The sequence below is a fragment of the Bos indicus genome, chromosome 9 (genome assembly GCF_029378745.1).
Source record: "Bos indicus isolate NIAB-ARS_2022 breed Sahiwal x Tharparkar chromosome 9, NIAB-ARS_B.indTharparkar_mat_pri_1.0, whole genome shotgun sequence".
NCBI lineage: Eukaryota > Metazoa > Chordata > Mammalia > Artiodactyla > Bovidae > Bos > Bos indicus.
The window spans coordinates 15940328-15968308 of NC_091768.1; the positions used below are offsets into that span (position 1 = coordinate 15940328).

Sequence of the window (27981 nt, forward strand, 5' to 3'; positions counted from 1 at the left end):
GTCACACAACCTAGAGGGGTGGGATGGGGTGGGAGGTGGGAGGGAGGTTCCAGAGGGAGGGGACGTGTGTATACCTATGGTAGATTCATGTTGATGCATGGCAGAAACCAACACAACATTGTAAAGCAATTATCCTCCAATTAAAAATAAATTAAAAAAATAAAGAGTGTCAAATATACAACTGAGGGCTTGACTAAAGTGATGGCAAACTCTCCTGGAAAGACTCAAATCAATGGGCAGTTTGTCATCCTACAGAATGAAGGCCTGGATTGAAAACCTTAAGAGAGACACTTTCTTAAATTTCAGACATGCTCATTCAAAGCAAACAAACAAATAGATGCAAATAGAAGTATTCATTTACCTCTTGTCAGTGCTTTCAATTGTCCTCTCCATAAATATAGCTTGGTAAGTTTTGTCAGTACTGCCTTTGGATGCTATTTTGTGAGCGTTTTATTAAAATTCTGTGAATTAGCACTTGTATTAACATTTCAAATAGCATAAAGCTAATACACATGCTCTGGCAAGGATTTTACCTAATCTGACAGTACAGAGAACTTGCCAAGTAGCATGGGAGAGTTGTTATTCTTCTATCTCATTCATTGCCAAGCAGAAAAGAAAAAATAAGAGAGGTGGACGAAATTGAAAAATCCTCTTATCTTTTGGCTTATTCAGTGGTCAAAAGAGATTAAATTCTCTCTGTGATGATAGAATCTAAAGATGAAGGTCCTGTTTTCTGACACTTACATTTTTAAGGTCAGATGGATGATGTGACCTATCTCTTCGAGCAGAAGGGCATGTCAATGACCCATTTGCTCAGTCGCCTGTGTAGACTTCCTTCTAGAAACTGACCACAGCATGCAACTTGTAGTCTCTTGATGCCTTTAGAAATGCAGTTTCATCTTATAACTAAAAAATTAAAGGAAACATTCATGGGAATTTCTGTCCATGTAAATGGATAGAATTCCATTGTAGATCCTCTTGCTATTTCTATCTGAAGATTGCTAAAATGTCACTGTCCCTCAATGGAAGAGTTGCTTCTTTGATTACAGTGCTGATCCTGTTGTAAACCTGCAATTCTCCACAGCAGGACCCAGGGGACAATCATTCCCCAGTCTCAAAGGTGACCTTGCCTGCTCCAGGTTACTACTCTCTGGCCTCAAACCATTTGTACAACCAGAGGCTCACACTCTGTAAAAATGGGAAAAAGAGGGTCAGAAACATTTTCCTTTCCACCGTAATTCTGATGTTACCACATATGGGTCAAGATAACACACGAGACAGCAGTCCTGTACCTGTGGATATATCCAGTCCCTCGAGAAGTGACTCAGGTGGGAATGCATGACTAGAGAATTGGTTAGATGTCTCTTGGACATCTGTCTGGCCTCTGTTACGCTGGTGCCTCTCTCTCCATGGCTCTCTTCTGGGCAATGCTCTTTCTACTGTGTGTTTCCTGCCCCTCTTTCTACCATGGGTTCCTCTTCCAAATGGCACAAATACTGACCTCCTATTATCACTGATGACAAACATGCACACGAAGATTAAGGGCATTCCATCAGGTCACCCTGCTTTCTGTTTGCATCAGATGAATTGTCAAATTACTACCTGATTCTGTTTATTCTTGTCCTGACTTTGCCTCTTTTCCTGCTGAACTAAGGTATAAAGCACCTGTTGGTTTTTTTTTTTTTTTAACCTACTATTTTGAGCTCATTAAAGACATACCAGCAACAGTTAGAACTGGACATGGAACAACAGACTGGTTCCAAATAGGAAAAGGAGTACGTCAAGGCTGTATATTGTCACCCTACTTATTTAACTTATATTCAGAGTACATCATGAGAAACACTGGGCTGGAGGAAGCACAAGCTGGAATTAAGATTCACTGGAGAAATATCAATAACCTCAGATATGCAGATGATACCACCCTTATGGCAGAAAGTGAAGAAGAACTAAAGAGCCTCTTGATGGAAGTGAAAGAGGAGAGTGAAAAAGCTGGCTTAAAGCTCAACATTCAGAAAACGAAGATCATGGCATCTGGTCCCATCACTTCATGGCAGACAGATGGGGAAACAGTGGAAACAGTCACTGACTTTATTTTTTTGGGCTCCAAAATCACTGGCAGATGGTGACTGCAGCCATGAAATTAAAAGACACTTGATCCATGGAAGGAAAGTCATGACCAACCTAGACAGCATATTAAAAAGTAGAGACATTACTTTGTCAACAAAGGTCCATCTAGTCAAGGCTATGGTTTTTCCAGTAGTCATGTATGGATGTGAGAGTTGGACTATAAAGTAAGCTGAGCACTGAAGAATTGATGCTTTTGAACTGTGGTGTTGGAGAAGACTCTTGAGAGGCCCTTGGACTGCAACGAGATCCAACCAGTCCATCTTAAAGGAGATCAGTCCTGGGTGTTCATTGGAATGACTGATGTTGAAGCTGAAACTCCAATCCTTTGGCCACCTGACGTGAAGAACTGACTCATTGGAAAAGGCCCTGATGCTGGGAAAGATTGAGGGCAGGAGGAGAAGGGGATGACAGAGGATGAGATGGTTGGATGGTATCACTAACTCAATGGACATGAGTTTGGGTGGACTCCGGGAGTTGGTGATGGACAGGGAAGCCTGGAGTGCTGCGGTTCATGGGGTCGCAAAGAGTCAGACACAACTGAGCGACCAAACTGAACTGAGTATGGTTAATTTTATGTGTCACGTTGGCTAGGCCATGGTACCCAGATATTTGGTCAACCAGATAGCCGGTTCTGTGAAAGTATTTTTTAGATGAGGTTAAGATTCAAATTGTTAACTTTGTGTGAAACAAATGACCTCTATAGTGTGGAAGGTCCTTATTCAATCAGTTGAAGGCCTCAGTTAAAAAAAAGAAATGAACCTGACCTCCCCATAGGAGTTGGAAATTCTGTCAGCAGATTCTTTCCCTGGGTCTCTGGTCTGCCAGAGAGTCAAGTCCTTAAAGTCAATCAGTTTCTCTCCAGACACACACACACACACCCACCCTACTAGTTCTTCTTTGGAGAACCCTGACTAATACATTTGCAGTCAGATTCTTTACCACCTGAGCCACCAGGGAAGCCTGGCTAATACATGCATTGAACATTCAACTCACCTCTAGGTGAAATTCTAACTACTTAAGGGGGCCTTTCTCATACATATTCAAATCCCTATTCTCTGACCTGTACTGGTTTTTCAAAGAAAGAGAGAGAGGCTGAGGAGGGAAAGAAAGAGAAAGAGGGAATATGTTGATCATTATACTCCATTATGTTTCAGGGTAAGAAGAAATTTGATGTCTCATGTATAATACGGTTGACCACAGAACTGTTCAACCTTGTGATCATGCTCATACTTCTCCTCCACTTACCACTAGCCCTGTTTTATTTTTTATTTTAATTCTATTCTAGTTTTAAATAAAATCTTTTGTGTTTCTTCTTCCTCCCCTCTTCCTCTGCTCCTACCCTTTCCCTTGCCCCTAAAGCTTCATACTACATGTGTGACAAAATCTCACTGTCCTACTTTTCATCCATCAAGCTGTGGCCAGACCAACTTTCCCAAGTCCCCTCTTCACCATTCCCCTTGATTTCCTGAAAAGTTGGAACAAACTTTTTTTTTCTGATTTTCAAAGTCTTGCTTGATATTTGCCCTCTTCCTACTTATTTTTCTGTCTTCTATCCTGAATCCCCAACCTCTGCCTCTGTGCCTCCTTGGGGCCACTTACATCTCACATATGCCTTCTTTGGTGCTTCTGCTTTTCACTAATACACGTCCCTGTAACCTAAAACAATTGTATACATACATATGTTTAGTCCAGAAAAAAATTTTTAGTCTTTATACATAAAAATCTTACATTGTTCTATTTCTCGTGTATAGGTCTTGAATAAAGGGAGCAGAGGGGAAGCACACTGTGGTCCGATATGAACTCACCTCCCTTTCCAGAGCCAAATTTGTAGCATTATCATAATTGAGATCTCTAACATGAAACAAGAGTACTGGAGTGGGTAGCCATTTCGTTCCCCAGGGGATCTCAACCCAGGGACTGAACCTGGGTCTCCTGCATTGTAGGCAGATTCCTTACTATCTGAGCCACCAGGGTGGCCCCTTCAACATGAAATTTTAATTTTCCTCTAAATCTAGGCCTTGAAAACATCACAGACATATGTGACAGTGCATTCATATCTTAAAGATAGATTTCCTTCAGTATTTTTCCTGTTCAATGTCACATTAGTTTCTTCCTTTTGTCTTACCTTTTTATATTTTTCCTGAAAATGTTCTCAATTCTCTACATGTGATAAGAGTTCTGTTAAAATTCTCATAAAAGCTTGCTTTGGGGATGCATTTAAAGGTGAATGCACGCAGAGACACTGGCCTGGTCGTTAGAGCTGCTTTGCACTGAGGTTTGATTCTGGGACTTGAGTTCACCAGGTTTATTCTAATTGCCTCAGTGCCACCATGTGTGAAAGGAGACAGAACTGAGCTGATGCCCGATGCCCCAGGAGGGACCACAGAGCCTGTGGTGTGGGGCACATGTCCCACAGAGCTGGTTCTCCAGTGCTGCTGAGATGCTGGCCCTGTAGCTACAGTGAGGAAGATACAAAAACAACTCCTGGGGTGTGTCAGCAGCCACTCCAAGAAGCAAGAGGATAGGATGCAGATGCTAAACCCAAAGTGAAAAATATGATAGATGCCAAAAATTGAAATAAAAAACCAAACCAAATGAAAGCCCCTGGGTGGTTAGAATGGAACCTCTAAGTCAGTCTGTGTTGGAGGATCAAGTGCTCACAGGGGCTGTGAGCTCTACAGATGTGAAGTGATCTTGGAGACAGTTTCCTAAAGTGGGCCCTAAAGAGACATCCTGAGTCACTGGAAATAATTATCTTGACGCATTTAGGTGGCACAGTTTTCTGTATCCATCGACCTCTCCTTTTCTCCTTTCTGTAAAATACTTGACAGATTAATCGAAAGCATTGCTAATAATGGACACTTATCAATCTTCCTCCTTATGTAAATATGAACCAGAAAAAATGGATGAGAGTGATGAAAAGCAACCATGCCAAGCATCTGAGAACCAGGGAAGGCTAGCACCTCCTAGGTTGTGCTCACTGGTCATGTGACCATAAAGCGGTAACCGGAATGGAATATTTGGACATCTGTGAGCATGGCTCTGACCAGCTCACTCACATATTAATCAGGCCAGGCCATTCACAGCTTCAAAATTCTGCATAACGATTTCACCTCTTAAAGATCACTCAGATCAGTTCATTTTTGTCCATTTCCCCTTGGGCAGTAGTAGCCCAAGTCCAGGCCAGCAACATTTTCAGCTTGGATTGCTGTTAACACTTTTCTAATTGATTGCTTGCATCTGCCCACCTCCAGTCAATTTTCCACAATGCAGCCAAAAGATCTATTTAAACTCAAATTTGATGTGTCATTCCCATGCTCAAGACTCTTTCGATGTTCTTAACAGGGCTCATAAAGCTAGATGTTTCTGGAGTTCCATTGCTTTCTAACTCCTTTGTGCTCCTGTGACACTGGCTTTCTCCAACGCGCCATCTACTTCCAGCTTCACCTACTCCTCTGTGTGCAAAACTCTCCCCCCACCATTGCTACTTTTGCTCTTGTCATTCCGATTTCAGTTTGAATAACCTCCTCAGGAGATTTAACTGGCTATACAGAATCAATAATAAAGGATATGTATATTTTATTATTTATAGATTATTATTATTCGCTACATATCCTTTGCATCAGAAACTTTTTATGATAAACGGCTATATGCATATATATCCCAGATTTTTTTGAGATTGGTTGTTAAATATTTATCATCACCAATGAGTTCTGGTGGTCACAGGGTAACTGGGTTAGCTGGCTGGATCAGTTTCCTTCCCTTCCATGTTTCTGTTGCCTGTTCCTTTACTGGGTTTCCTGGGTTCATCTCTGAAACAAACTCCTTTTAAGCAAATCCTGGTCTCAGGGCCCGTTTTTAGGGAAACTCAAACCACAACAGTCATGGAGTGTCCTTAGTTTGTCCACTATTTCATCTCCATTATCTAACAAGCATAACATAAATATTTGTTGAATAAGTAAATAAATGAGCATAGCCTCCCAGCATCCCACTACCAGCTAAGTGAGCTTGTTGAAATCCTTCTTACTCTGTGGCTTACTGGCACACGAAGAGTTTGCTTGACTCTGTAGTCTATCGTGTCCCTGGAATTCACCAAGATGGCAACTGGTCTCGTATCTGAAGATGTGTGGAGAAGTTACAGGGAACCACTGGGAAAATCCATATATACTAGTGCCATATGGGGTAAAACCAGGAGATTATACATGATACAGTGGAGGAAAAAGAGAGCTCGCCTGAGAAAGCAGGAAAGGAGAAATGGGGCCCTAAGGTGAGATGAAGTGGCCAAAGTTACTGGAAACCACCGTCTGCAAGGCGCCATCTGCTGTGTTCGTGAGCGTATTCACGAGAAGGACTGTGAGCATGGAAGGGAGAGAGAGAGGCAATCTCTAATGATGATCACTTCTACTTGCTTTTGCTCTTGCAGAAGCGGCAGAATTTATCTTAGAAACATATGGTCTCTGTTCACTACAATGCTGAAAAGAGATTAAAGGGATCACTACTCTGCATTAAAAAAATGGGTCATAACTTGAGGACGGAATTGGGAAGAGCCTAGAAAAAGGGTGGACATTGAAGGGAGATTTGAGAAAATGAGGACTGAACAGCCCTGCATCAGGGAGAAGGTGTCAGATCCGTTCAGTTGGGGGCAGAAAGTCAGAACGCACGTTTTCTTGGGAAATGCCACAATTTGGGGCAAGGCATTGAATTTCCCAAATATAAAATTTGGTAACAGTACAGTCTCAGCTTTGACTCAATTCAAGAGTTGGAGAGACTTTATGTTTCTACTTTCTCCAGGCATTGAGAAGACATTATCTAGGGATGGAGTGCAATTGCAAGCTTCTGCTAAGTGGCCATCCCTTCCTTCTTTGAGATGAGATTTTCCCCATGGACTTCACTGAACTATTTTTGTAAATGCCATATTCTGTCTGGGAAAAGTTACTGTTTGGTCCTTGATTTAGAAGGACAAGGAAGAAAAGGCAAACATATTGACCACAGTAGTCATTATGTTCAATTGAGGTTTTCTTACAGACTTTTCCAAGTCTTAATCATTATCTTTTCATCTTGAAGTGGAGCAATTTAAATAACATCTTGACCAGGCCCTTCTGGTTGAGAGTTAGGATATAAAATGTTTTGGCTGGGAGAGGGGCTTATTGCCTATTTCCTCCACTTCAGGCCTACACATGAGTCAGTGTGATATTAATGCATCCCATGTGAGGGCGATGATTAAAGTTGTTCAGTAAGCTCATTTTGACAAAAGTATTTGCCAATGAAGAATATCACCTTTCATATGAGGCTATCTCTGGAGATGCAAGAGGACTGAAACAGGAGAAGATGTATCCTCCAGAAACACTGATGTCAATGAAGTGGACAATGGTAACAAAGAATTATGAAACCCCAAGCATGTGTCAGAGACTGTGCTCAGTACAGGATTTTTTTTTTTTTTTTAAAGGAATAAGTGAATAACATTTTTTTACTTCAGCAAGTCACTCTTGGAGGGACCCCAGATATGCATAGCAATCATGTTAGTACCGAGTGGTAAATACTTGATGAAGGTATATGTACTTTTTAGAGTTAGGGAATTATGAGTCTTTTCAAGGCAATGCCAAAGAATGCTCACACTACTGCACAATTGCACTCATCTCACACGCTAGTAACACAGAACACACACAGAAGTCGCTCAGTCGTGTCCGACTCTTTGCGACCCCCTGGATTGTAGCCCACCAGGCTCCTCAGTCCATAGGATTTTCCAGGCATGAATACTGGAGTGGGTTGCCGTTGATGCTCAAAATTCTCCAAACCAGGCTTCAGCAATACATGAACCGTGAACTTCCAGATGTTCAAGCTGGTTTTAGAAAAGGCAGAGGAACCAGAGATCAAATTGCCAACATCCTCTGGATCATGGAAAAAGCAAGAGAGTTCCAGAAAAACATCTATTTCTGCTTTATTGACTATGCCAAAGCCTTTGACTGCATGGATCACAGTAAACTGGAAAATTCTGAAAGAGATGGGAATACCAGACCACCTGACCTGCCTCTTGAGAAATTTGTATGCAGGTCAGGAAGCAATAGTTAGAACTGGACATGGAACAACAGACTGGTTCCAAATAGGAAAAGGAGTTCGTCAAGGCTGTATATTGTCACCCTGCTTATTTAACTTATATGCAGAGCACATCATGAGAAACGCTGGGCTGGATGAAGCACAAGCTGGAATCAAGATTACCGGGAGAAATATCAATAACCTCAGATGTGCAGATGACACCACCCTTATGGCAGAAAGTGAAGAGGAAGTAAAAAGCCTCTTGATGAAAGTGAAAGTGGAGAGTGAAAAAGTTGGCTTAAAGCTCAACATTCAGAAAACTAAGATCATGGTGTCTGGTCCCATCACTTCATAGGAAATAGATGGAGAAACAGTGGAAACAGTGTCAGACTTTATTTTTCTGGGCTCCAAAATCACTTCAGATGGTGACTGCAGCCATGAAATTAAATGACGCTTACTCCTTGGAAGGAAAGTTATGACCAACCTAGATAGCATATTCGAAAGCAGAGACATTACTTTGCCAACAAAGTTTCGTCTAGTCAAGGCTATGGTTTTTCCCAGTGGTCATGTATGGATGTGAGAGTTGGACTGTGAAGAAAGCTGAGAACCAAAGAATTGATGATTTTGAACTGTGGTGTTGGAGAAGACTCTTGAGAGTCCCTTGGACTGCAAGGAGATCCAACCCGTCCATTCTAAAGGGGATCGGTCCTGGGTGTGTTCTTTGGAAGGAATGATGCTGAAGCTGAAACTCCAGTACTTTGGCCACCTCATGTGAAGAGTTGACTCATTGGAAAAGATTCTGATGCTGGGAGGGATTGGGGGCAGGAGGAGAAGGGGATGACAGAGGATGAGATGGCTGGATGGCATCACCGACTCGATGGGCGTGAGTTTGGGTGAACTCTGGGAGTTGGTGATGGACAGGGAGGCCTGGCGTGATGCAATTCATGGGGTCGCAAAGAGTCGGACACAACTGAGCGACTGAACTGAACTGAACTGAACTGAGTCTTTTCAGGTAGCACTTGGGGAAAAGCTTCACAGAGGAGGTGGCACATAAGCTGGAACTTAAAGTGTCAGTAGGAGGTCTTCAGGCTAGAAGGATGGATGGGTATTATAAGCACATCAGAAAATAATTTGTGCAGACCCACAAAAGTGTGAATATGGATGGCATATTGTGGGAATGGTGTGCAATCCAACCAGAAGACACCTCATTCTGGACCACTTAATTGGCTCTCTCTGAGCTTCTCAGATGGTAAAGCATCTGCCTGCAATGCAGGAGACCTGGGTTTGATCCCTGGGTTGGGAAGATCCCCTGGAGAAGGGTATGGCAATCCACTCCAGTATTCTTGCCTGGAGAATCCTGTGGACAGACCATGGGATCGCAAAGAGACTGAGCGACTAACACTTTCACTTCACTTCCTCTTTCAAAAAGGGAAATAATCAAATTAACCCCTCAATTCTGAATTTCACGGAGGTATTATGCTATAAATTTGTCCATTAACTCCTTCAACTCATTTAACGTGGGTTAATTACCTGTTTAGATTTTCTAAGCATCTGGCTTCACATTGAAGATCCTGTAATAAATAGAGACAGACCAAGTCCTTGACCTCATGGACATGAGCAGCCAGTTCTCTAACGGGTTCGTTCAGTTTAGCTCATCTCAGTGATTCCTTTCACTGGAGTCAAAGGCTGAGGCAAGATTAAGAAAAACCAGAAACCCATGGTGTTTTGACCTATTACCCAGATAAGGGCTGTGATGGCTAATTTGACTGGGCCATGGGATGTCCATATATTTGGATAAACACTATTGGCATTGGGCATGTCTGTGAGGGTGTTTCAGGGTGGAATTAAGATGTGAATTAGCAGGCTGAGTAAAGCAGCTTATTCCCTAATGTGGGTGGGCCTCACCCAATCTGTTGGAGGCCTGAATAGGACAAAAGGTGAAGTAAGGTAGAGTTCACTCTCTCTCCCTGTCTTTGAGCCAGAATCCTGGTCTTGTTTTGCTTTTTGGACTTGGACTCATACTGGGACTTACACCACTGATGCTCCTGGGTCTCCAGCTTACTGACTTTAAATCTGGGATGTCACCAGCTTCTATAACCATATGAGCTAATTCCTTATAGTAAACCTATCTCTATTTCTTTGTCTTTCTCTCTTTCCCTGTCTCTATCATCTCTCTGTGTGCTGTGTGCTAAGTTGCTTCAGTCATTTCCAACTCTGTGCTACCCTGTGGACTGCAGCCTGCCACACTCCTCTGTTCGTGGGATTCTCCAGGAAAGCATACTGGAGTGGATTGCTGTGCCCTCCTCCAGGGGATCTTCCTGACCTAGGGATCAAACCCACGTCTCTTATATCTCCTGCTTTGGCAAGTGGATTCTTTACCACTAGCACCACCTGGGAAGCTCAGGTGGGCTCTTTCTCTATCTCTGTCTGTATCTCAATCATCTCTCTATCTCTCCCTCTGTCACTATCATCTCTATCTTTCTCTATCTCTTTCTCTATATCGAATCCCCTATTGGGCTTCCCTGGTAACTCAGATGGTAAAGAGTTTGCCTACAGTGTGGGAGACCTGGGTTTGATCCCTGGGTCAGGAAGATCCCCTGGAGAAGGAAATGGCAACCCAGTCCAGTATTCTTGCCTGGAAAATCCCATGGACAGAGGAGCCTGGCAGGCTACAGTCCATGAGGTCACAAAGAGTTGGACACAACTGAGCAACTCATTACATAGTTCATCAGAAACTCTATCTATCAGATCTAGGCCCTTAAATCTATTTCTCACTTCCACTGTATAATCATAAGGGATTTGATTTAGGTCATACCTGAATGGTCTAGTGGTTTTCCCTACTTTCTTCAATTTAAGTCTGAATTTGGAAATAAGGAGTTCATGGTCTGAGCCACAGTCAGCTCCTGGTCTTGTTTTTGCTGACTGTATAGAGCTTCTCCATCTTTGGTTGCAAAGAATATAATCAATCTGATTTCAGTGTTGACCATCTGGTGATGTCCATGTGTAGAGTCTTCTCTTGTGTTGTTGGAAGAGGGTGTTTGTTATGATCAGTACATTTTCTTGGCAAAACTCTACTAGTCTTTGCCCTGCTTCATTCCGTATTCCAAGGCCAAATTTGCCTCTTACTCCAGGTGTTTCTTGACTTCCTACTTTTGCATTCCAGTCCCCATATAATGAAAAGGACATCTTTTTTGGGTGTTAGTTCTAAAAGGTCTTGCAGGTCTTCATAGAACCGTTCAACTTCAGCTTCTTCAGGGTTACTGGTTGGGGCATAGACTTGGATAACTGTGATATTGAATGGTTTGCCTTGGAAACGAACAGAGATCATTCTGTCGTTTTTGAGATTGCATCCAAGTACTGCATTTTGGACTCTTTTGTTGACCATGATGGCTACTCCATTTCTTCTGAGGGATTTCTGCCCACAGTAGTAGATATAATGGTCATCTGAGTTAAATTCACCCATTCCAGTCCATTTGAGTTCGCTGATTCCTAGAATGTCGACATTCACTCTTGCCATCTCTTGTTTGACCACTTCCAATTTGCCTTGATTCATGGACCTGACATTCCAGGGTCCTATGCAATATTGTTCTTTACAGCATCAGATCTTGCTTCTATCACCAGTCACATCCACAGCTGGGTATTGTTTTTGCTTTGGCTCCATCCCTTCATTCTTTCTGGAGTTATTTCTCCACTGATTTCCAGTAGCATATTGGGCACCTACTGACCTGGGGAGTTCCTCTTTCAGTGAGAAATAGATTTAAGGGCCTAGATCCGATAGATAGAGTGCCTGATGAACTATGGAATGAGGTTTGTGACATTGTACAGGAGACAGGGATCAAGACCATCCCCATGGAAAAGAAATGCAAAAAAGCAAAATGGCTGTCTGGGGAGCCGACAAATAGCTGTGAAAAGAAGAGAAGTGAAAAGCAAATAGCTGTGAAAAGAAGAGAAGTGAAAAGCAAAGGAGAAAAGGAAAGATATAAGCATCTGAATGCAGAGTTCCAAGGAATAGCAAGGAGAGATAAGAAAGCCTTCTTCAGTGATCAATGCAAAGAAATAGAGGAAAACAACAGAATGGGAAAGACTAGAGATCTCTTCAAGAAAATTAGAGATACCAAGGGAACATTTCGTGCAAAGATGGGCTCAACAAAGGACAGAAATGGTATGGACCTAACAGAAGCAGAAGATATTAAGAAGAGATGGCAAGAATACACAGAAGAACTGTACAAAAAAGATCTTCACGACCAAGATAATCACGATGGTGTGATCACTGACCTAGAGCCAGACATCCTGGAATGTGAAGTCAAGTGGGCCTTAGGAAGCATCACTATGAACAAAGCTAGTGGAGGTGATGGAATTCCAGTTGAGCTCTTTCAAATCCTGAAAGATGATGCTGTGAAAGTGCTGCACTCAATATGTCAGCAAATTTGGAAAACTCAGCAGTGGCCACAGCACTGGAAAAGGTCAGTTTTCATTCCAATCCCAAAGAAAGGCAATGGCAAAGAATGCTCAAACTACCACACAATTGCACTCATCTCACACGCTAGTAAAGTAATGCTCAAAATTCTCCAAGCCAGGCTTCAGCAGTATGTGAACCGTGAACTTCCTGATGTTCAAGCTGGTTTTAGAAAAGGCAGAGGAACCAGAGATCAAATTGCCAACATCCGCTGGATCATGGAAAAAGCAAGAGAGTTCCAGAAAAACATCTATTTCTGCTTTATTGACTATGCCAAAGCCTTTGACTGTGTGGATCACAATAAATTGTGGACAATTCTGAAACAGATGGGAATACCAGACCACCTGACCTTCCTCTTGAGAAACCTATATGCAGGTCAGGAAGCAACAGTTAGAACTGGACATGGAACAACAGACTGGTTCCAAATAGGAAAAGGAGTTCGTCAAGGCTGTATATTGTCACCCTGCTTATTTAACTTATATGCAGAGCACATCATGAGAAATGCTGGGCTGGATGAAGCACAAGCTGGAATCAAGATTGCCGGGAGAAATATCAATAACCTCAGATATGCAGATGATACCACCCTTATGGCAGAAAGTGAAGAGGGAACTAAAAAGCCTCTTGATGAAAGTGAAAGTGGAGAGTGAAAAAGTTGGCTTAAAGCACAACATTCAGAAAACGAAGATCATGGCATCCGGTCCCACCACTTGATGGGAAATAGATGGGGAAACAGTGTCAGACTTTATTTTTCTGGGCTCCAAAATCACTTCAGATGGTGACTGCAGCCATGAAATTAAAAGATGCTTACTCTTTGGAAGGAAAGTTATGACCAGCCTAGATAGCATATTCAAAAGCAGAGACATTACTTTTCCAACAAAGGTTCGTCTAGTCAAGGCTATGGTTTTTCCTGTGGTCATATATGGATGTGAGAGTTGGACTGTGAAGAAAGCTGAGTGCCGAAGAACTGATGCTTTTGAAGTGTGGTGTTGGAGAAGACTCTTGAGAGTCCCTTGGACTGCAAGGAGATCCAACCAGTCCATTCTAAAGGGGATCGGTCCTGGGAGTGTTCTTTGGAAGGAATGATGCTGAAGCTGAAACTCCAGTACTTTGGCCACCTCATGTGAAGAGTTGACTCATTGGAAAAGACTCTGATTTTGGGAGGGATTGGGGGCGGAGGACAAGGGGACGACAAAGGATGAGATGGCTGGATGGCATCACTGACTCGATGGACGTGAGTCTGGGTGAACTCTGGGAGTTGGGTGATGTACAGGGAGGCCTGGCATGCTGCGATTCATGGGGTCACAAAGAGTCGGACACGACTGAGCGACTGAACTGAACTGAACTGAGCAACTTCTCTCACTCAATCCCCTATTGGTTCTGTTTCTCTGGAGAATCCAGTCTAATATAAGGTAATAAAAGGCAAAACAATGTCCAATATAAAATAGCTCTGCCTAAAGTTTTATTTTTCACCTTTAAAATATTGCAAATTATTGAGAGATTTGGCTTTCATCTTAAAAGTCATTCTAGCAAGTGAAAAACTCTGGTATTTTGGAGAACACTAAAGAGCTTCTTTTTTGATAGTTGAGGTCATCATTCTAATGAGTGAAAAGGAAAATGTATTGCTGCCTACACACCCCTACACCAAACCAAACCCAAACCAAACCAAACCAAAACACACACAATTTTTATCCTAATGATTTGATACTACTTTTGAATGTGTTAGATGTATGTTATATGGAGAAGAGTATGTTGAGTTTATTCTATAGGTGTATGACTTATATTTATGAAGTAGGTGTGATCTTAACAGACAACTGGCTCTACAAGAAAGAAAGGGGTACCCTAAAAAAGTAAAAATAGAAGACCGCAGAATTTCAGGCAAGATAGATACCAATTTATTTAGAGTTCCAGAGGCACATTTTGCAAGTACTTTATCTCAAAGGATTAACCATTATATTAAACTACTTCAGTTGAGAGCTTTCTATGAGTACTTGACTGAAATTTTAATAGCTTAGTGGGTGTTTGGTGACACTGACCTTAAAAATTTTCCAGGCTGGATTTATCTTAGTGATGCCAATGTGCAGGGCTGTGGAGTCTGGCTGTCAGCTCCCTGTGCTGGGGAAAGAGCCAGAATTTTATGAGGAATGGAAGCCTTGGTTCTGCCTAGAGCTGCTCTTTGTTCCACGACCAGCTCTGTTCTACATGAATGTCCTTTTTTATCAGGGAGGTTTTCTAATTGGGGTCTTCATTGGTCATTGAAATATGTCTTTTCTATCCCTGGTTGGGCTCATTTTGAAAGTGTATGGATCTCCCATTCATTGGCAACACAGCATATTTGTTGTCTAAGCCCAGGCCAGCAAATATAGTGCTTCTTGGTCAATACTAATCAAAAGCTCAGTTTTGAGCATAATTTATTTTATTTTATTTTATAGAACATTGGCTGAAGGTTATGTAGTATAGTCATTCCTATGGATATTCTAAAATCCATCCTTGAGTTAGGGCAGTCGGTCAGCACCTGACCTCTCATGGAACTGCTGTCGTGAACTGGGCTCGGGAATTGGCTATGTCTCTCCTAGAAAGTGAGCACTTTCTAGGAAATATCTGACAGCAAGTTTATGCTGTAGGGAAGCTGATGCAGACAGGACACGGTTCACTGTAACCCAGACGCTCCTCCTTAAAAGGACCTGTAGGAGAAAGTTTTTCTGCTAAGCAGTTACCATGCTGTAAGCACACAGATTCCAAATTGTGTGTAATTGCATTGTCCTCACTGTACAGTCTGCCAAGAATCTCAAAGCCAAATTCATGAACCACCTAAAGCACACAAAGACCTTTCTGATGTTTATTTTGCATACAATTTTCCCTACAGAATCATGTGACTTTTAAAAAAATATTATTGAGGTGAAACATAGCATGAAGCTTGACATTTTAAAGTGGATGTTTCAACAAATGAGATAATCTAAAAAACAGAAACAGACTCACAAACACAGATGACAGACTTGTGCTTGTCAAGGGGAAAGGGGTGGGGGAGGGAAGTATTAAGATTGGCAGATGCAAACTATTATATACAGAGTGGATAAACTGTAAGGTTGTACTGTATAGCACAGGGAACTATATTCAATATTCTATGATACATCATAATGGAAAAGAGTATGGAAAAGAATGCAAATATGTGTTAACTGATCATTTTGCTGTACAGCAGAAATTAACACAACCCTGTAAATCAACTATATTTCAATAAAATAAAATTTTAAAAAATGGTTCAAATTGTAAAATGTCAAATATACAAAAGGCGGGATGATGCTATTCAGCTAAATATTGTCTTAATTCTGTTATTCTAAAATTATTCGTTAGTTATAAATATCTGATGACTTAAAAAAATAAATGATTCAGTAATTGTGAGGAAAATTCACAGTATAGTGTAACCATCACCTCTGTCTTGTTCCCAAACATTTTACTACTGTAAAAGTATCATCTGACCTAGGTTTGTTTCATCTTTTCTTCCATTTTCTTTCGATTCTTTAAAAACAAAACCTTACTGTGTTTCATATATGTCTGTAAACAATCATTATCTTTTTTGGGGAATGATGCAGCATTTTAATTAAAAGATTATTGATAAAACCTAAGAAACAAGAATGACTCATTTGTGGAAGACGAATGAAGGGGTTTCAAGAAGGCAGCATCAGCAGGAACTCAAGCCAGCAGCGTCAAGTAAAATGAAGATGGAAATGAAGCTGCTAAATTGAAAACAAAATCTGTGATTTTTGTGAAAATTGTGTCCCTGTAATGTGTGAAACCTTGTGAAAACTGTGGTGATTAGGAGGTAAGATTAGGAGGTGAAGGCTTAACAAGGCTAGACTACTAAAACAATGACGGTGTAGTGAAATAGAAAAAGAAAAGGCTGTGAGTGGAGGGCAAACAAGATTGAAAGAACATAGTATTTTAAATGATGGGGCTACTTAAGCCAAGCATATGGATGGTCCTGGCTTTGTGACCAGCTATGATGTGACTGAAGCGACTTAGCAGCAGCAGCAGCAGCAGCAGCATGATATGACCTTGAGCAAGGCACTTCCCATCTCTAGCTTTGGTTTTCTTACTGTGAAACATAAAGTTTAACTGGACTATGTCTAAGAGTCCTTCCAGCTTTAGTGTTCTATGATATATTTATGAATGGAAGGAATGTATAATAAAATGAAAATGGTAATGCAATTCTGAAAATACAATAATACTTTCATCATAGATATACTATCATTTTAGTTAATATATCTGAAATGCTGATCTTATAATAAAGCTTTTTTTATATCATAATGAAGGAAAGGGATTCAGTGAGAACTTTATATCCCTCATGTCATTAAAATTTGGTTTGTTTTATCCAACCAACTTTTAAGTAATTCAAAAGTCAAAGTAGTGGTTGATGTGGATTGTGGCTGATTATCAATAGGCATAAATGCTTTGTTACTTTTTGCATCAAGAGACAAGATCTATGTTCCCTCCTCTTTAAACAAAATGGCTGCCTAACCATCGATATGTGAGGAAGTGACACTGTTTCTGGGCCCTGAGGAGATTGGCACCTTCAACTTTTTTTCTCTTGTGGTAATGACTCTTTGAAACCAGATGTCATGCTGGGAGGAAGCTCAAGCAGCCCCTCGAAGAGGGTACACAGAGAAGAAACGAGGACTCCAGCCAGTAGCTCTGGCTGAGCACCAACTTGCTAGCCATGAGCGAGCCCTCTTGAAAAAAGATCTTCAACACCAGTTGAGATAGTCTAGCTGATACAACATGGAGCAGAGAAGAGCTGTCCCTACTGATTCCTGCCCAAATTTCAGAGTTATGGGCAAAATAAATGGTTGTTAATTTAAGACACTAACTTCAGGGGTGATTTATAATGCAGAAATAGATAACTGTATCATGTGATTAACATGCATTCACTGGTAATCATGTAAACCAAATATGATCTGTATAGGTGGTTCTGCAATCATGGTATATATGTTTTTGGGAAAAACTTTGTATACAATAAAATTACATACTAATTTCACACAAGGTTTATGAGGAAAATAGAAATGAGATAGACCACTCAAACCTGTAGAAGTTTGTAAAGAGCCCTAACTACAATGGTAAAACTCCTGTAAAAATATCAACAATGACAATCTTCCCTGGCATTTTCACTTAGAATCACAGATCATACTTATGAACCTCATATTCTGAGGTTCCATGTTTCCTTAAAGGCATTTTTATTTAGAGCTTCACCAGAGAGCTGTATAAAGTGGGAAGCATAGAGATTCCTAAGAGGCTTCCCTGGGGGCTCAGTTGGTAAAAGAGTCTGCCTGCAATGCAGGAGACCTGGGTTCGGTCCCGGGTCGGGAAGATCCCCTGGAGAAGGAATGGCAACCCACTCCAGTATTCTTGCCTGGAGAATCCCATGGACAGAGGAGACTGGTGGGCTACAGTCCATGGGGTCACAAAGAATCGGACAAGACTGAGTAACTAACTTTCACTTTCAAAGCCATTATATCCACTATTTTTTGCACTAAAAAAGGACTCTTCTGCAGAATATTGGTATTTGTTTTCCTAAAGTCTTCATATATTGGTAAAGATTTCCTCTTAAATTATGAGAAAACTTGACCCCATCGCCTCAAAATTAAACATTCTTGAAAATTCAGACGTGAACTCGAAGCTTCAAAAAACTAAAGATAGAATTACTATATGATCTAGCAATCTTAATCCTGGGCATATGTCCAGACAAAACTGTAATTCAAAAAGATACAGGCATCTCAATGTTCATAGCATCACTGTTCACAATAGCCAAGACATGGAAACAACCTAAACGTGTTGACAGATGAATGGATAAAGATGTGGTGTAGATAAACGATGGAACACTACTCAGCTATAGAACAGAATGAAACAATACCACTTTCAGCAGCATGAATGGAACTAGAGATTATCATACTAATTGAAGTTAGTCAGAAAGAGAAAGACAAGTACCATATGATATCACTTATATGTGGACTCTAAAATAAGACACAAATGAAACACCTATAAAACAGAAGTAGACCCACAAATATAGAGAACAGACTTATGGTTGCCAAGAGGGTGGGTGTTCAGGGAGGGTTGGGAACTCGAGTTTAGCACATGCAAACCCTTATATACAGGATGAATAAACAATAAGATCCCTACTGTATAGCACAGGGAACTATATTCAATATCCTGTGAGAAACCATAATGGAAAAAATCTGAAAAATATGTGTACATATGTATGACTGAATCACTTTCTTATATAGCAGAAATTAACACAACATGGCAAATCAACTGTACTTCAATTTAAGAAAAATTACTGAAAAAGTAAAAAATATTTAAAAAAGTGAACCAGGAGGATTTCAGTATTTACTGACATCCTTATAGACCAATTACACATGTGGTAACTGGCAGTAAAGAAACACACATGGAAGAACAGACAGTATCCATGGCAACCTGTATATGGTGAACAGGAATATAAACACTGATTGTAAGGGCCCCGTCCTCTGTCGCCACAGCCCTTTGCCGTGGATGCGGGCTTTAGGACCTACCTTGTCCTGACAAGCTCTCAGCTTTGAAGCCCAGCAGAGACAGCTGTTCTGTGTGGGCAGTTGGTGCTGCTTTGGTTTCAGCTTCTTTCATCAGATCTGTCGGGAAAGGGCTTTCAGTGTTCTCTGTGGGACTGGGGCCGAGAGCTGAGGAAAGGAGGCTGAGGGTGATCGCCTCGTCAGAAGAAGGAGTTCAGTGGATGGCTCTCCTGTTGGAAATGCTGTGGAGAGCCAACCCTCTCCTGGGCTGAGGAGGACTTTAATCACTGGACTTTGAAGCAGTGCTGTAGATATATTCCTCGGAGAGGATGTTGTCCTCTAACGTAGACCCTACGGGAAGGGTCTATGACTCCAGAACATAGACTCTACTCACCAGGTGGACTGTGTCCTGCTCTGTCCACTGTCTCCAGCCTCGGTTGACCAAGAGGAAGTTCTGGACTCAGAGTAGCATCCTGAAGAAGGATTTAGAGACAGCTGTTGACAAGGGACATTGCTCTGTATCTGAGAAGGGCTATGCTCTGTATTTTTTCTTTTCAATTAAATTTAAACAAATCATTTTGTAGTTGACTTGAATCTACTGTGGATTCTGATATAGGTTCTGATACAGAAACAAGTCCTGAAAGGAAAAGATGCATTGATACAGTAGCAGAATACAATCTCTCGGCTAACTGAGTCTGCCTGTGTAGGGTTGACTTATAACTGAAATACTTTGAAACATGCGTCAATCACGTTTGAACTTATGAATTCTTTCATTAAAAAAGGGAATAGAGCTTAGTCAGCACTTTCAGTTATGCACCCCCAGTGACAACTTTTAGCGTAAATTAAATGAACACACCTTTAAATGAAATACAAAAATTATTACTGAATTCATAACTTTGTACTCCCAAAGACATTAATTTATGCTTGCAACCCCCCCATAAATATATAGAGACCTTAATACTTAAGAACAAATGCATTTTTATGCTTGTATTTGTGTCAGAAAGTCAAAGTCAAATAATACATTCTACTGTAAGTATTCTTTTTCACTTCACGAACACATAATTTGTTTTATCAAAAAAGGCAAATTCTGATTCTAATTGGAACAAAGCTCTAACTATGTTGAAGAAAACTTTGAATTTAACGATATTTGAAATGCAAGTTGTATTACGTCTTATTAATACAGACACTGAAAGTGGGTAAGCAAGTACTACCTGTAAAACACAGAAAATAATTATATTTACTGGATTATTTTTATTGGAGTATAGCGATTTTAAATGTTGTGTTAGTTTCAGATGTACTAAGTGACTCAGTTATATGTATACATGTATTCATTCTTTTTTAGATTCAATTGGCACTGCAGAGGGGATCTTGCTCTGTTCAGTCCTTAGGCTGTTTTTTTCTGATGGAAGTTTGGAGGCTTTGTTCCTATTTGAAGGACAAAGGATAACAAACTCACCTTTGTGATATCAGTGAGGAGAGTGGGCAGCACCAACTGGGTGTCAGGATCCAGGCTTGGCAATGACCCAACAATTTCTGTGGGTGAAAAAAAAATCACAAGGGTTCAACGTCCCCACTGCCCATTTTTTTTTTTTTTTTTTTTTGTGGTTGGGGCAGTAAAACAGTGAGGGTTGTAAAATGTGGCAAAAGCCAGTGCTTAAAGAGGGTACAACAAATAATCAAGAAATCAGCATCAGATGCATTGGTGGTCATTGATCCTTTAGGAGCTACCGAAGGACGGTTGCAGGAAGTGCATTGTGCAAGTCTATGTGATAGAACAGTTATTAAGGTGGTTTTCAAGGTCTTTAGTTGAACACATTTGGACCAAGCAGGCAGGCTCACTGGCTAGGCCAGTGGGAACAAAAATATTGCTAAGCTGACAAAGAAAGGAATGTCTAGAATAAATACTGGAACCAAGGACCATTTGTGAGTCCCTGCTTGCTTCCACCCTGAAGCTGGATTTTCAGATTATCCCAAAGGATTTAACCAAGAGACCAACCCAGAGTATCAGGTGGCCTCAGAGATGAACCTGAAGTTTTTCACTGAACTAGAAATTCAAAAGTGAACCAAGAGGACTTTAATGCTTGCTGACATCTTTACTGACATGCCCTCTATCTAATCCCAAGAGATCTTTGTAAAGTTTTCCAGAGTTGAGTTTGACTATCTAAATTACAGAAACAGAACTGACAGAGAATGCCAGTTTCGCGCCAGGTCACACTAAAATGACATTTCCAGTGCTCATCTATTATGCCTGGAGCACCGGGAATTGTGAAGAGTTGCAGGCTCCTGGGTCCCTCCAGGCACCCTCTGAGGGTCCTGCTTCCCTGCTGACTTCTTTAGATCTATACACTCTTCTCTCTCCACAACTCTCCGCCCTGGGAAGTTGACTTATATGAACCATATCAGTGGTTCCTTGCTCCCTGTCTTTGGGAGGGGTCCTCAATCCTCAGGCCCATACCAGTCCAAGGCCTGATAGGAACTGGGCCGCACAGCAGAAGGTGAATGGTGGGTGAAGGAGCAAAGCTTCATTTGCCATTCTCGCATGGCTCCCCACTGCTGCATTACTGCTGAATCATTCCCTTTCCCCTTCATCTGTCTTCCATAAAACCGGTCCCTGGTGCCCAAAAGGTTGGGGACTGCTGGTTAGATCAGGCCTAGAGGTAGTGGCGGGGCCTTACTGCTTCCAGCCCCAGGGAACTGTTCTAGTCCTCTGGGCATAGAGTGCATGTCCAGTCGTGCCTGACTCTTTGTGACCCTGTGGACTGTAACCCATCAGGCTCCTCTTGTCCATGGAATTTTCCAGGCAAGAATACTGGAGCGGGTTGCCATTTCCTTTTCTACCTCTGGGCGTTAGGGAAACCTTTATAAATAGTCCCTTTATCAAACCCTTCTCAAATTATTCTAATTTGAATGTGCCATCTGTTTCCTCCTGGACCCTGACCAATTTACTACATGAGGGAATCTGGGTTGTGCCAAGGGAATACAACCCAGGTTCTTCTCTCCACCTGGACTTGGTGGGTGACATGTTGAGCTGGATGGAGCTACAGCTGTCGGCTTCCCTAGAGTTATTTATGGCATGAAGTGGTCATGAAAGCTTTATCAATTGAGACCCTGGGGACAGTGAGGAAAGACAGAAATGATACCTTCCAGAGTCACAGTTGGACTGTAAGGAAGGCAGAGCGCAGAAGAATTGATGCCTTCAAACTATGGTGTGGGAGAAGACTCTTCAGAGTCCCTTGGACAGCAAGGAGATCAAACCAGTGAATCCTAAAGGAAATCAACCCTGAATACTCATTGGAAGGACTGATGCTGAAGCTCCAATACTTTGGCTACCTGATGCGAACAGCTGACTCATTGGAAAAGACCCTGATGCTGGGAAAGATTGAAGGCAAAAGGAGAAGAGGATGACAGAGGATGAGATGGTTGGATGGCATCACTGACGCAATGGACACAAACTTGGGAAGACTCTGGGAAATAGTGGGGGACGGGGAGGCCTGGTGTGCTGCAGTCCATGGGGTCGAAAAGAGTTGGGCATGACTTAGCAACTGAAAATAGCAAAACAACAAAACAAAAAAGCAATGAAAGTCACAGAAATGATCGACTCTACAGGACCCATTAAAATGACAGTGACCAGGAGACATTCATGTCTCCTTATCTCTATAAGAATGAGGATAATCCCAGAGCTATGAAATCACCCACTGACCGTCAGTGAACTGAATTGTCCCCACATCCAAGGACTGGTCTTCCTCCAGGGCTCTGCTGATCAGCTTCCTGAGCTCTGAAGCTGTGGGATAGAGTTCTCTTTGCTTCTCTTCCTCCGTCGTTCCATGAGGGTCTCCTTCACTTTCAATTTTGTTGGAATCAAGTGACAGAGGGTCACTGGCAGGGCTTTTTGCTTCTGCCTTGCCTTTCTTAAAGATGGCTGTAAGTTGCATCTCTGTGGAGCTTGTCCTGTAGACAGCAGGGGACACGTTGCATCCAAAGCCATTGTTACATGCCTTGTAAAGAGAATCACTATGCTGCTACAAAGCTTCAGGACAGCTTCAACCTCTTTCCTGATGGGCTCTTAATGAATATCACACTTGAAACTAATTTCAGTGTTTATCAGGAACACTGATAAGTGTTTATCCTACCGTATTTGAAAGGTAGGAAAGAATTAATGTGTATTTTAGCTCTGAAATAGATTGTTATGATAAGACTTAAATCCAGCTTGAAGAGGGACTGCTAACTGGATCAAGGGGCCATAGATTTTCATGTCAGGTCTTTGTGAAAAAGTGTTAATTGCCAAGAGTTGCTGGTGTTGATCGGTGTTTTTCATGGCCAGTCAGTAGGAAGGATGAATTGTCTTTTTTCTCTACAAGTAGCCTCCTTTAGGAAGGTCTGTGAAATAGAAGTAGGATAGAGCAATAGGGCAATAATGTTTAAGTGTTGTAACCAAGTCAAAGCTTCGGTTCTCAAGGCTATTTCCTTCCTGTTTTTTTCAAGAAGCATTTTTTAATTAAAAAAATACAACTCTATATTAAACATAATTTTGTCTTCCCTCAAGTTGCTTTTAAAATAACATCTTGGAAGGAAGATGTGAGAAAAGAGAAAGGGAAGTAGTTCATGATTAACTGTATTTATTCTCATATTTATTGATTCAATGCCCTTATGCATTTATAAATGAAATAGGATTCTCTCTACCTCTGTTGTCTAGGACCAGATTTCACCTCTGTTTATGCCATAAATTCACACAGAGGGATACAAAAATGTTTTAAAGGCCACAGGAGCCAATAATGTGTATTCTCAGCAGTTCTTCAGGCCACATGATTAGTCAAAGTCTACATTTGGTTATTTCACCCATTACAGGAGCCAAGCTGGATGCCTATTACTGAGCTCTCTAAGGTATAGTGGGCCCTTTGCCCAGTCACGCTGACCTTGGAGCCAAGGGGCAAATCAGTTTCTCTGCTTTATTCCAGACCTAAATATGTTGCATGCATGAGTGTGCAACCAGACTGACAACTTCCCATCACAAATGACATTTAGGAAATTGTTGAGACATACTTGCATGGCAGATAGGTGTTTTTATGTTTTTCTTTTGAAAAGCTTTTGAGTTTTATAGAAGACACTTCCACTGATAAAGTCACCTTTTACCTGTGTATCTCATGTAGTGATCTTGATTCAAGAATTCTTTTTTACTACTGACCAATTGGTCAGTTACTCCCATTAGACTAAGTCACCAATAGTCAATGACTTATCCAGATTTTATATGTAAAAGTGATCTCTAAGAGATTAACATATAAATGTGTCTATGTGGGTGATGTACTATATTTCAAAACAGTAGGAAAAAAAGTTCAAATTACCCGTCTCTTTCTTTCTTTGGTCTTCATTTCATCATGCACAATGGAAACATGGAAAGGAGAAAGAATTTTCGAGAAATTTACTGAGGCATTCAATGAATCAATTCATATACATATTACATTGTCTCTCATGTTGGTTCAGAGCTTTGAAGGAAATATATAAACTGCCGTCAGAATCTGGATGGAAATTTTGAGAATCATATGAATCTCAGGAAGTAAACATTATTCTATGATGCCTCTTATTAGAATTTGAGCCCTAATTCAAAGATTATGCATCCTTAAACTCTTTGATTTCCTTATATTCCTTTTATAGAGGTTGCAAATATATTCTATAGCTCTGAGGTTTTCAGGGCTACTAGTACCAGGAAGTTTTTTTTTTTTTAAATATTTTGTAAATGGATTTCTCATCCTCTGTATGGCATTATATTGTTAGTTTATTCCCGAAGATAATTTATTTGAGACTTGACACTAGAACTGGAGTTTTGTTGACTGATTGTTTTTTGAATTGGTTTCATCAGTAAGACTTAAGGGGGATGGTACAATCTACCATGCAACAGGGTGCAGGAAAAACAAATACCTGTTTACAGAGAGGGTGGTTTGTTGGAGGCAGTTTAGGAGCATCCTCATTTAATCTTTGCAACAGCAACTCCTATTTCATAAGTAAGGGAAGATGCAGAGAGAGGGAAAGCTATCATTTGGAAAGTGGCAGAACTGGTATTCAAACCCTGGCCATAAATCTGGGTTCATTTTGCAATGTTTGTGCCAGAAAGGTCATTTGGTCACCAGATTGAAAAAAACATTCTGGACTTCTCTGGGCATATATGTGAATTTAGTTCAGAAGCTACATTCAGTTTTCCCACTTTATGTCTCAAGTCCTGCTGCTGCTGCTGCTAAGTCACTTCAGTCATGTCCGACTCTGTGCGACCCTATAGATGGCAGCCCACCAGGCTCCCCCGTCCCTGGGATTCTCCAGGCAAGAATACTGGAGTGGGTTGCCATTTCCTTCTCCAATGCATGAAAGTGAAAAGTGAAAGTGAAGTTGCTCAGTCGTGTCCGACTCTTTGCGACCCCATGGACTGCAGCCCACCAGGCTCCTCCGTCCATGGGATTTTCCAGGCAAGAGTACTGGAGTGGGGTCCATCGCCTTCTCCAGTCTCACTCGCTAGTTGCTGACAAAGACACTCTACACACGTGATGGGATTTGCATTGCTGCTCTTTCTGCCTGGATCACAAAGTCATTCACTGTCATTCTTTGATGTAATATGACTGAAATGGCCTCTGCTTCTACTGCTAGACATTTATTCAGGGCTTGTCTCTTGCTTGTTTTCAGCAATAGTTTTCAATCCGTGAAGCTCTGGAGAAAGACCGAGCTTCCTGGGCCAAGACCCTAATCCTATTAACTTCACAGAATTGTTTTGTTGAGACGCAATTGTCATAAAACAAACTACACATGTTGCACATGTACAGTCTGATAAATTTCATATATACACCCGTGAAACCATCACTACAATCAAATTCATACCCCCAAAAGTTTACTGATGGCTGTTTATAATCTTCCCCTTCTTCCCCTGTTTATAATCCCTCTCTGTCTCCCCCTCCTTAAGGAACAACTGAGCTGCTTTCTCTCACTGTAGACCAGTTTGCATTGTGTGTGCTTGCATGCTAAGTCGATCCCGTCACGTCCAACTCTGTGCGACCCAATGGACTGTAGCCGGCCAGGCTCCTCTCTCTGTGGGATTCTCCAGGCAAGAATACTGGAGTGGGTTGCCAGGCCCTCCTTCAGGGGCTCTCCTCAACTCAGGGATGGAATCCGAGTCTTTTCCGTCTCCTGCACTGGCAGGCAAGTTCTTTACCACTAGTGCCACCTGGGAAGCCCTGCTTTTCATTATCTAGAGTTAAATGCAAATGGAAGTATACCATACTTCTTTTTTTTTTTTTTCCTGGCATCTTTCACTCAACATAATTATTTTGAAATAAATCCATGTTGTTGTGCATTCCAATAGTTTGTTCCTTTGCTAAGTAGAAGTCTGTGATAAGAATATACCACAGTTTGTTTATCTACAGTTCTGTTGAAGGACATTGGGGTTGTTTCCAGTTCTTGGCTAATACAATTAAGCTGCTGTGGGTATTTGTGTGTAAGTTTTTGAAGGAGTATACCCTCTAACTGGGCTTCCCTGGTAGCTCAGCTGGTAAAGGATCCACTTATAATGCAGGAGACGCCGGTTCGATTCCTGGGTTGGGAAGATCTCCTGGAGAAGGGGTAGGCTACCCACTCAGAGTGATCTTGGGCTTCCCTAGTGGCTCAGACAGTAAAGAATCTGCCTGCAATGCGTGTAGACCTGGGTTTGATCTCTGTGTTGGGAAGATCCTCTGGAGAGGGGCATGGCAGCCCGCTCCAGTGTTCTTGCCTGGAGGATCCCCATGAAAAGAGGAGCCTAGTGGGCTGCAGTCCATGGGGTCGCAAAGAGTTGGACACGACCGAGCGACTAGGTACAGCATTTTCTAACTAGACTGAATGATTGTTACAGCAATATTTAAAGTGGAACTTTTACTGCTCCTCCTTATAATTATGGTAATAATAGGTGTTCTAATTACTTTCCAGTTGTGTTGAAAGAATCAAATGAGGTCACTGATCTAAACGTACTTGTTCAATTGTAGATCAGGTTTTCTACAAATTGAGCTCACAAAAAGAGGGTACTTTGAGGCTCCTGCAGTTTTAGGTCTTCTGTAGGAGGATCTGGCTCCATGGAAAGCAATTTCCTTCCTAATAAGTTTGCTTTACAATATTCTGAGCATTGTTTTCATGGTTAAAAGTTTGCCACACTCATAAGCATATTATTTATTGTATTCAGAGGTCAAAATATTTTCTGGGAGCCTAATTCTATGCAACATAATGGAAATCATTGACAAAATGTGATCAAATTTACATTATAAGCATCCTCGACAGAAATAAGAATAAATTCTTACAGAGAAAAACACATGGGAAAGATGCATTTTCAAGGGATATGTCTTTACAATTTTTACCATGCAAAATTTCATCGCCTGACATTTTGGTCTTCTTTGTAAACAGTTTTTTTTTTTTTATTATTAGTTTTTCAATTTATTTGAAGGGTAGGGATAATGAGTATGTGAGCATTCACCAAGAGAATTCCTATCATTTCCGTCAGGTTTAAATTAAAAATTTGTCCTTTCACTGCAGTGATCTATCCAGAAGACCTTGCGTCTACACTAGTATCCTCCTATCACCTTTTATTCCCCTCCAATCCATCTGATTTCACATGGAGTACTGTGGAGCAGCATCTCAAAATTAAGGGAAAAAAACCAGTTTGCTTTGGTAAATGTTGGTTCACATCAACAGTTCCTTCCTTTGGAATTACACAAACCAGAGGTGCCTGATAGCTCGAGAGAAATAAATGGATGGACAGCCCCACACCTCACCCCCCACTGAAGCTCTTCTCTGTGAGTGTGGGACCCGCCCTATGGACCTTCTTGCTTT

General features: G+C 41.3%; 1 protein-coding gene across 1 annotated transcript in view; it reads right to left on the bottom strand.

Annotated features, from left to right (window-relative positions):
* IMPG1 (interphotoreceptor matrix proteoglycan 1) overlaps nt 1–27981 on the bottom strand; it is a 155345-nt gene that overhangs the window by 69550 nt on the left and 57814 nt on the right. The window contains 4 exon segments of the mRNA XM_019967056.2: nt 19544–19622; nt 20606–20682; nt 22850–23097; nt 24489–24509. Coding sequence (XP_019822615.2) covers nt 19544–19622; nt 20606–20682; nt 22850–23097; nt 24489–24509 — 425 coding nt within the window.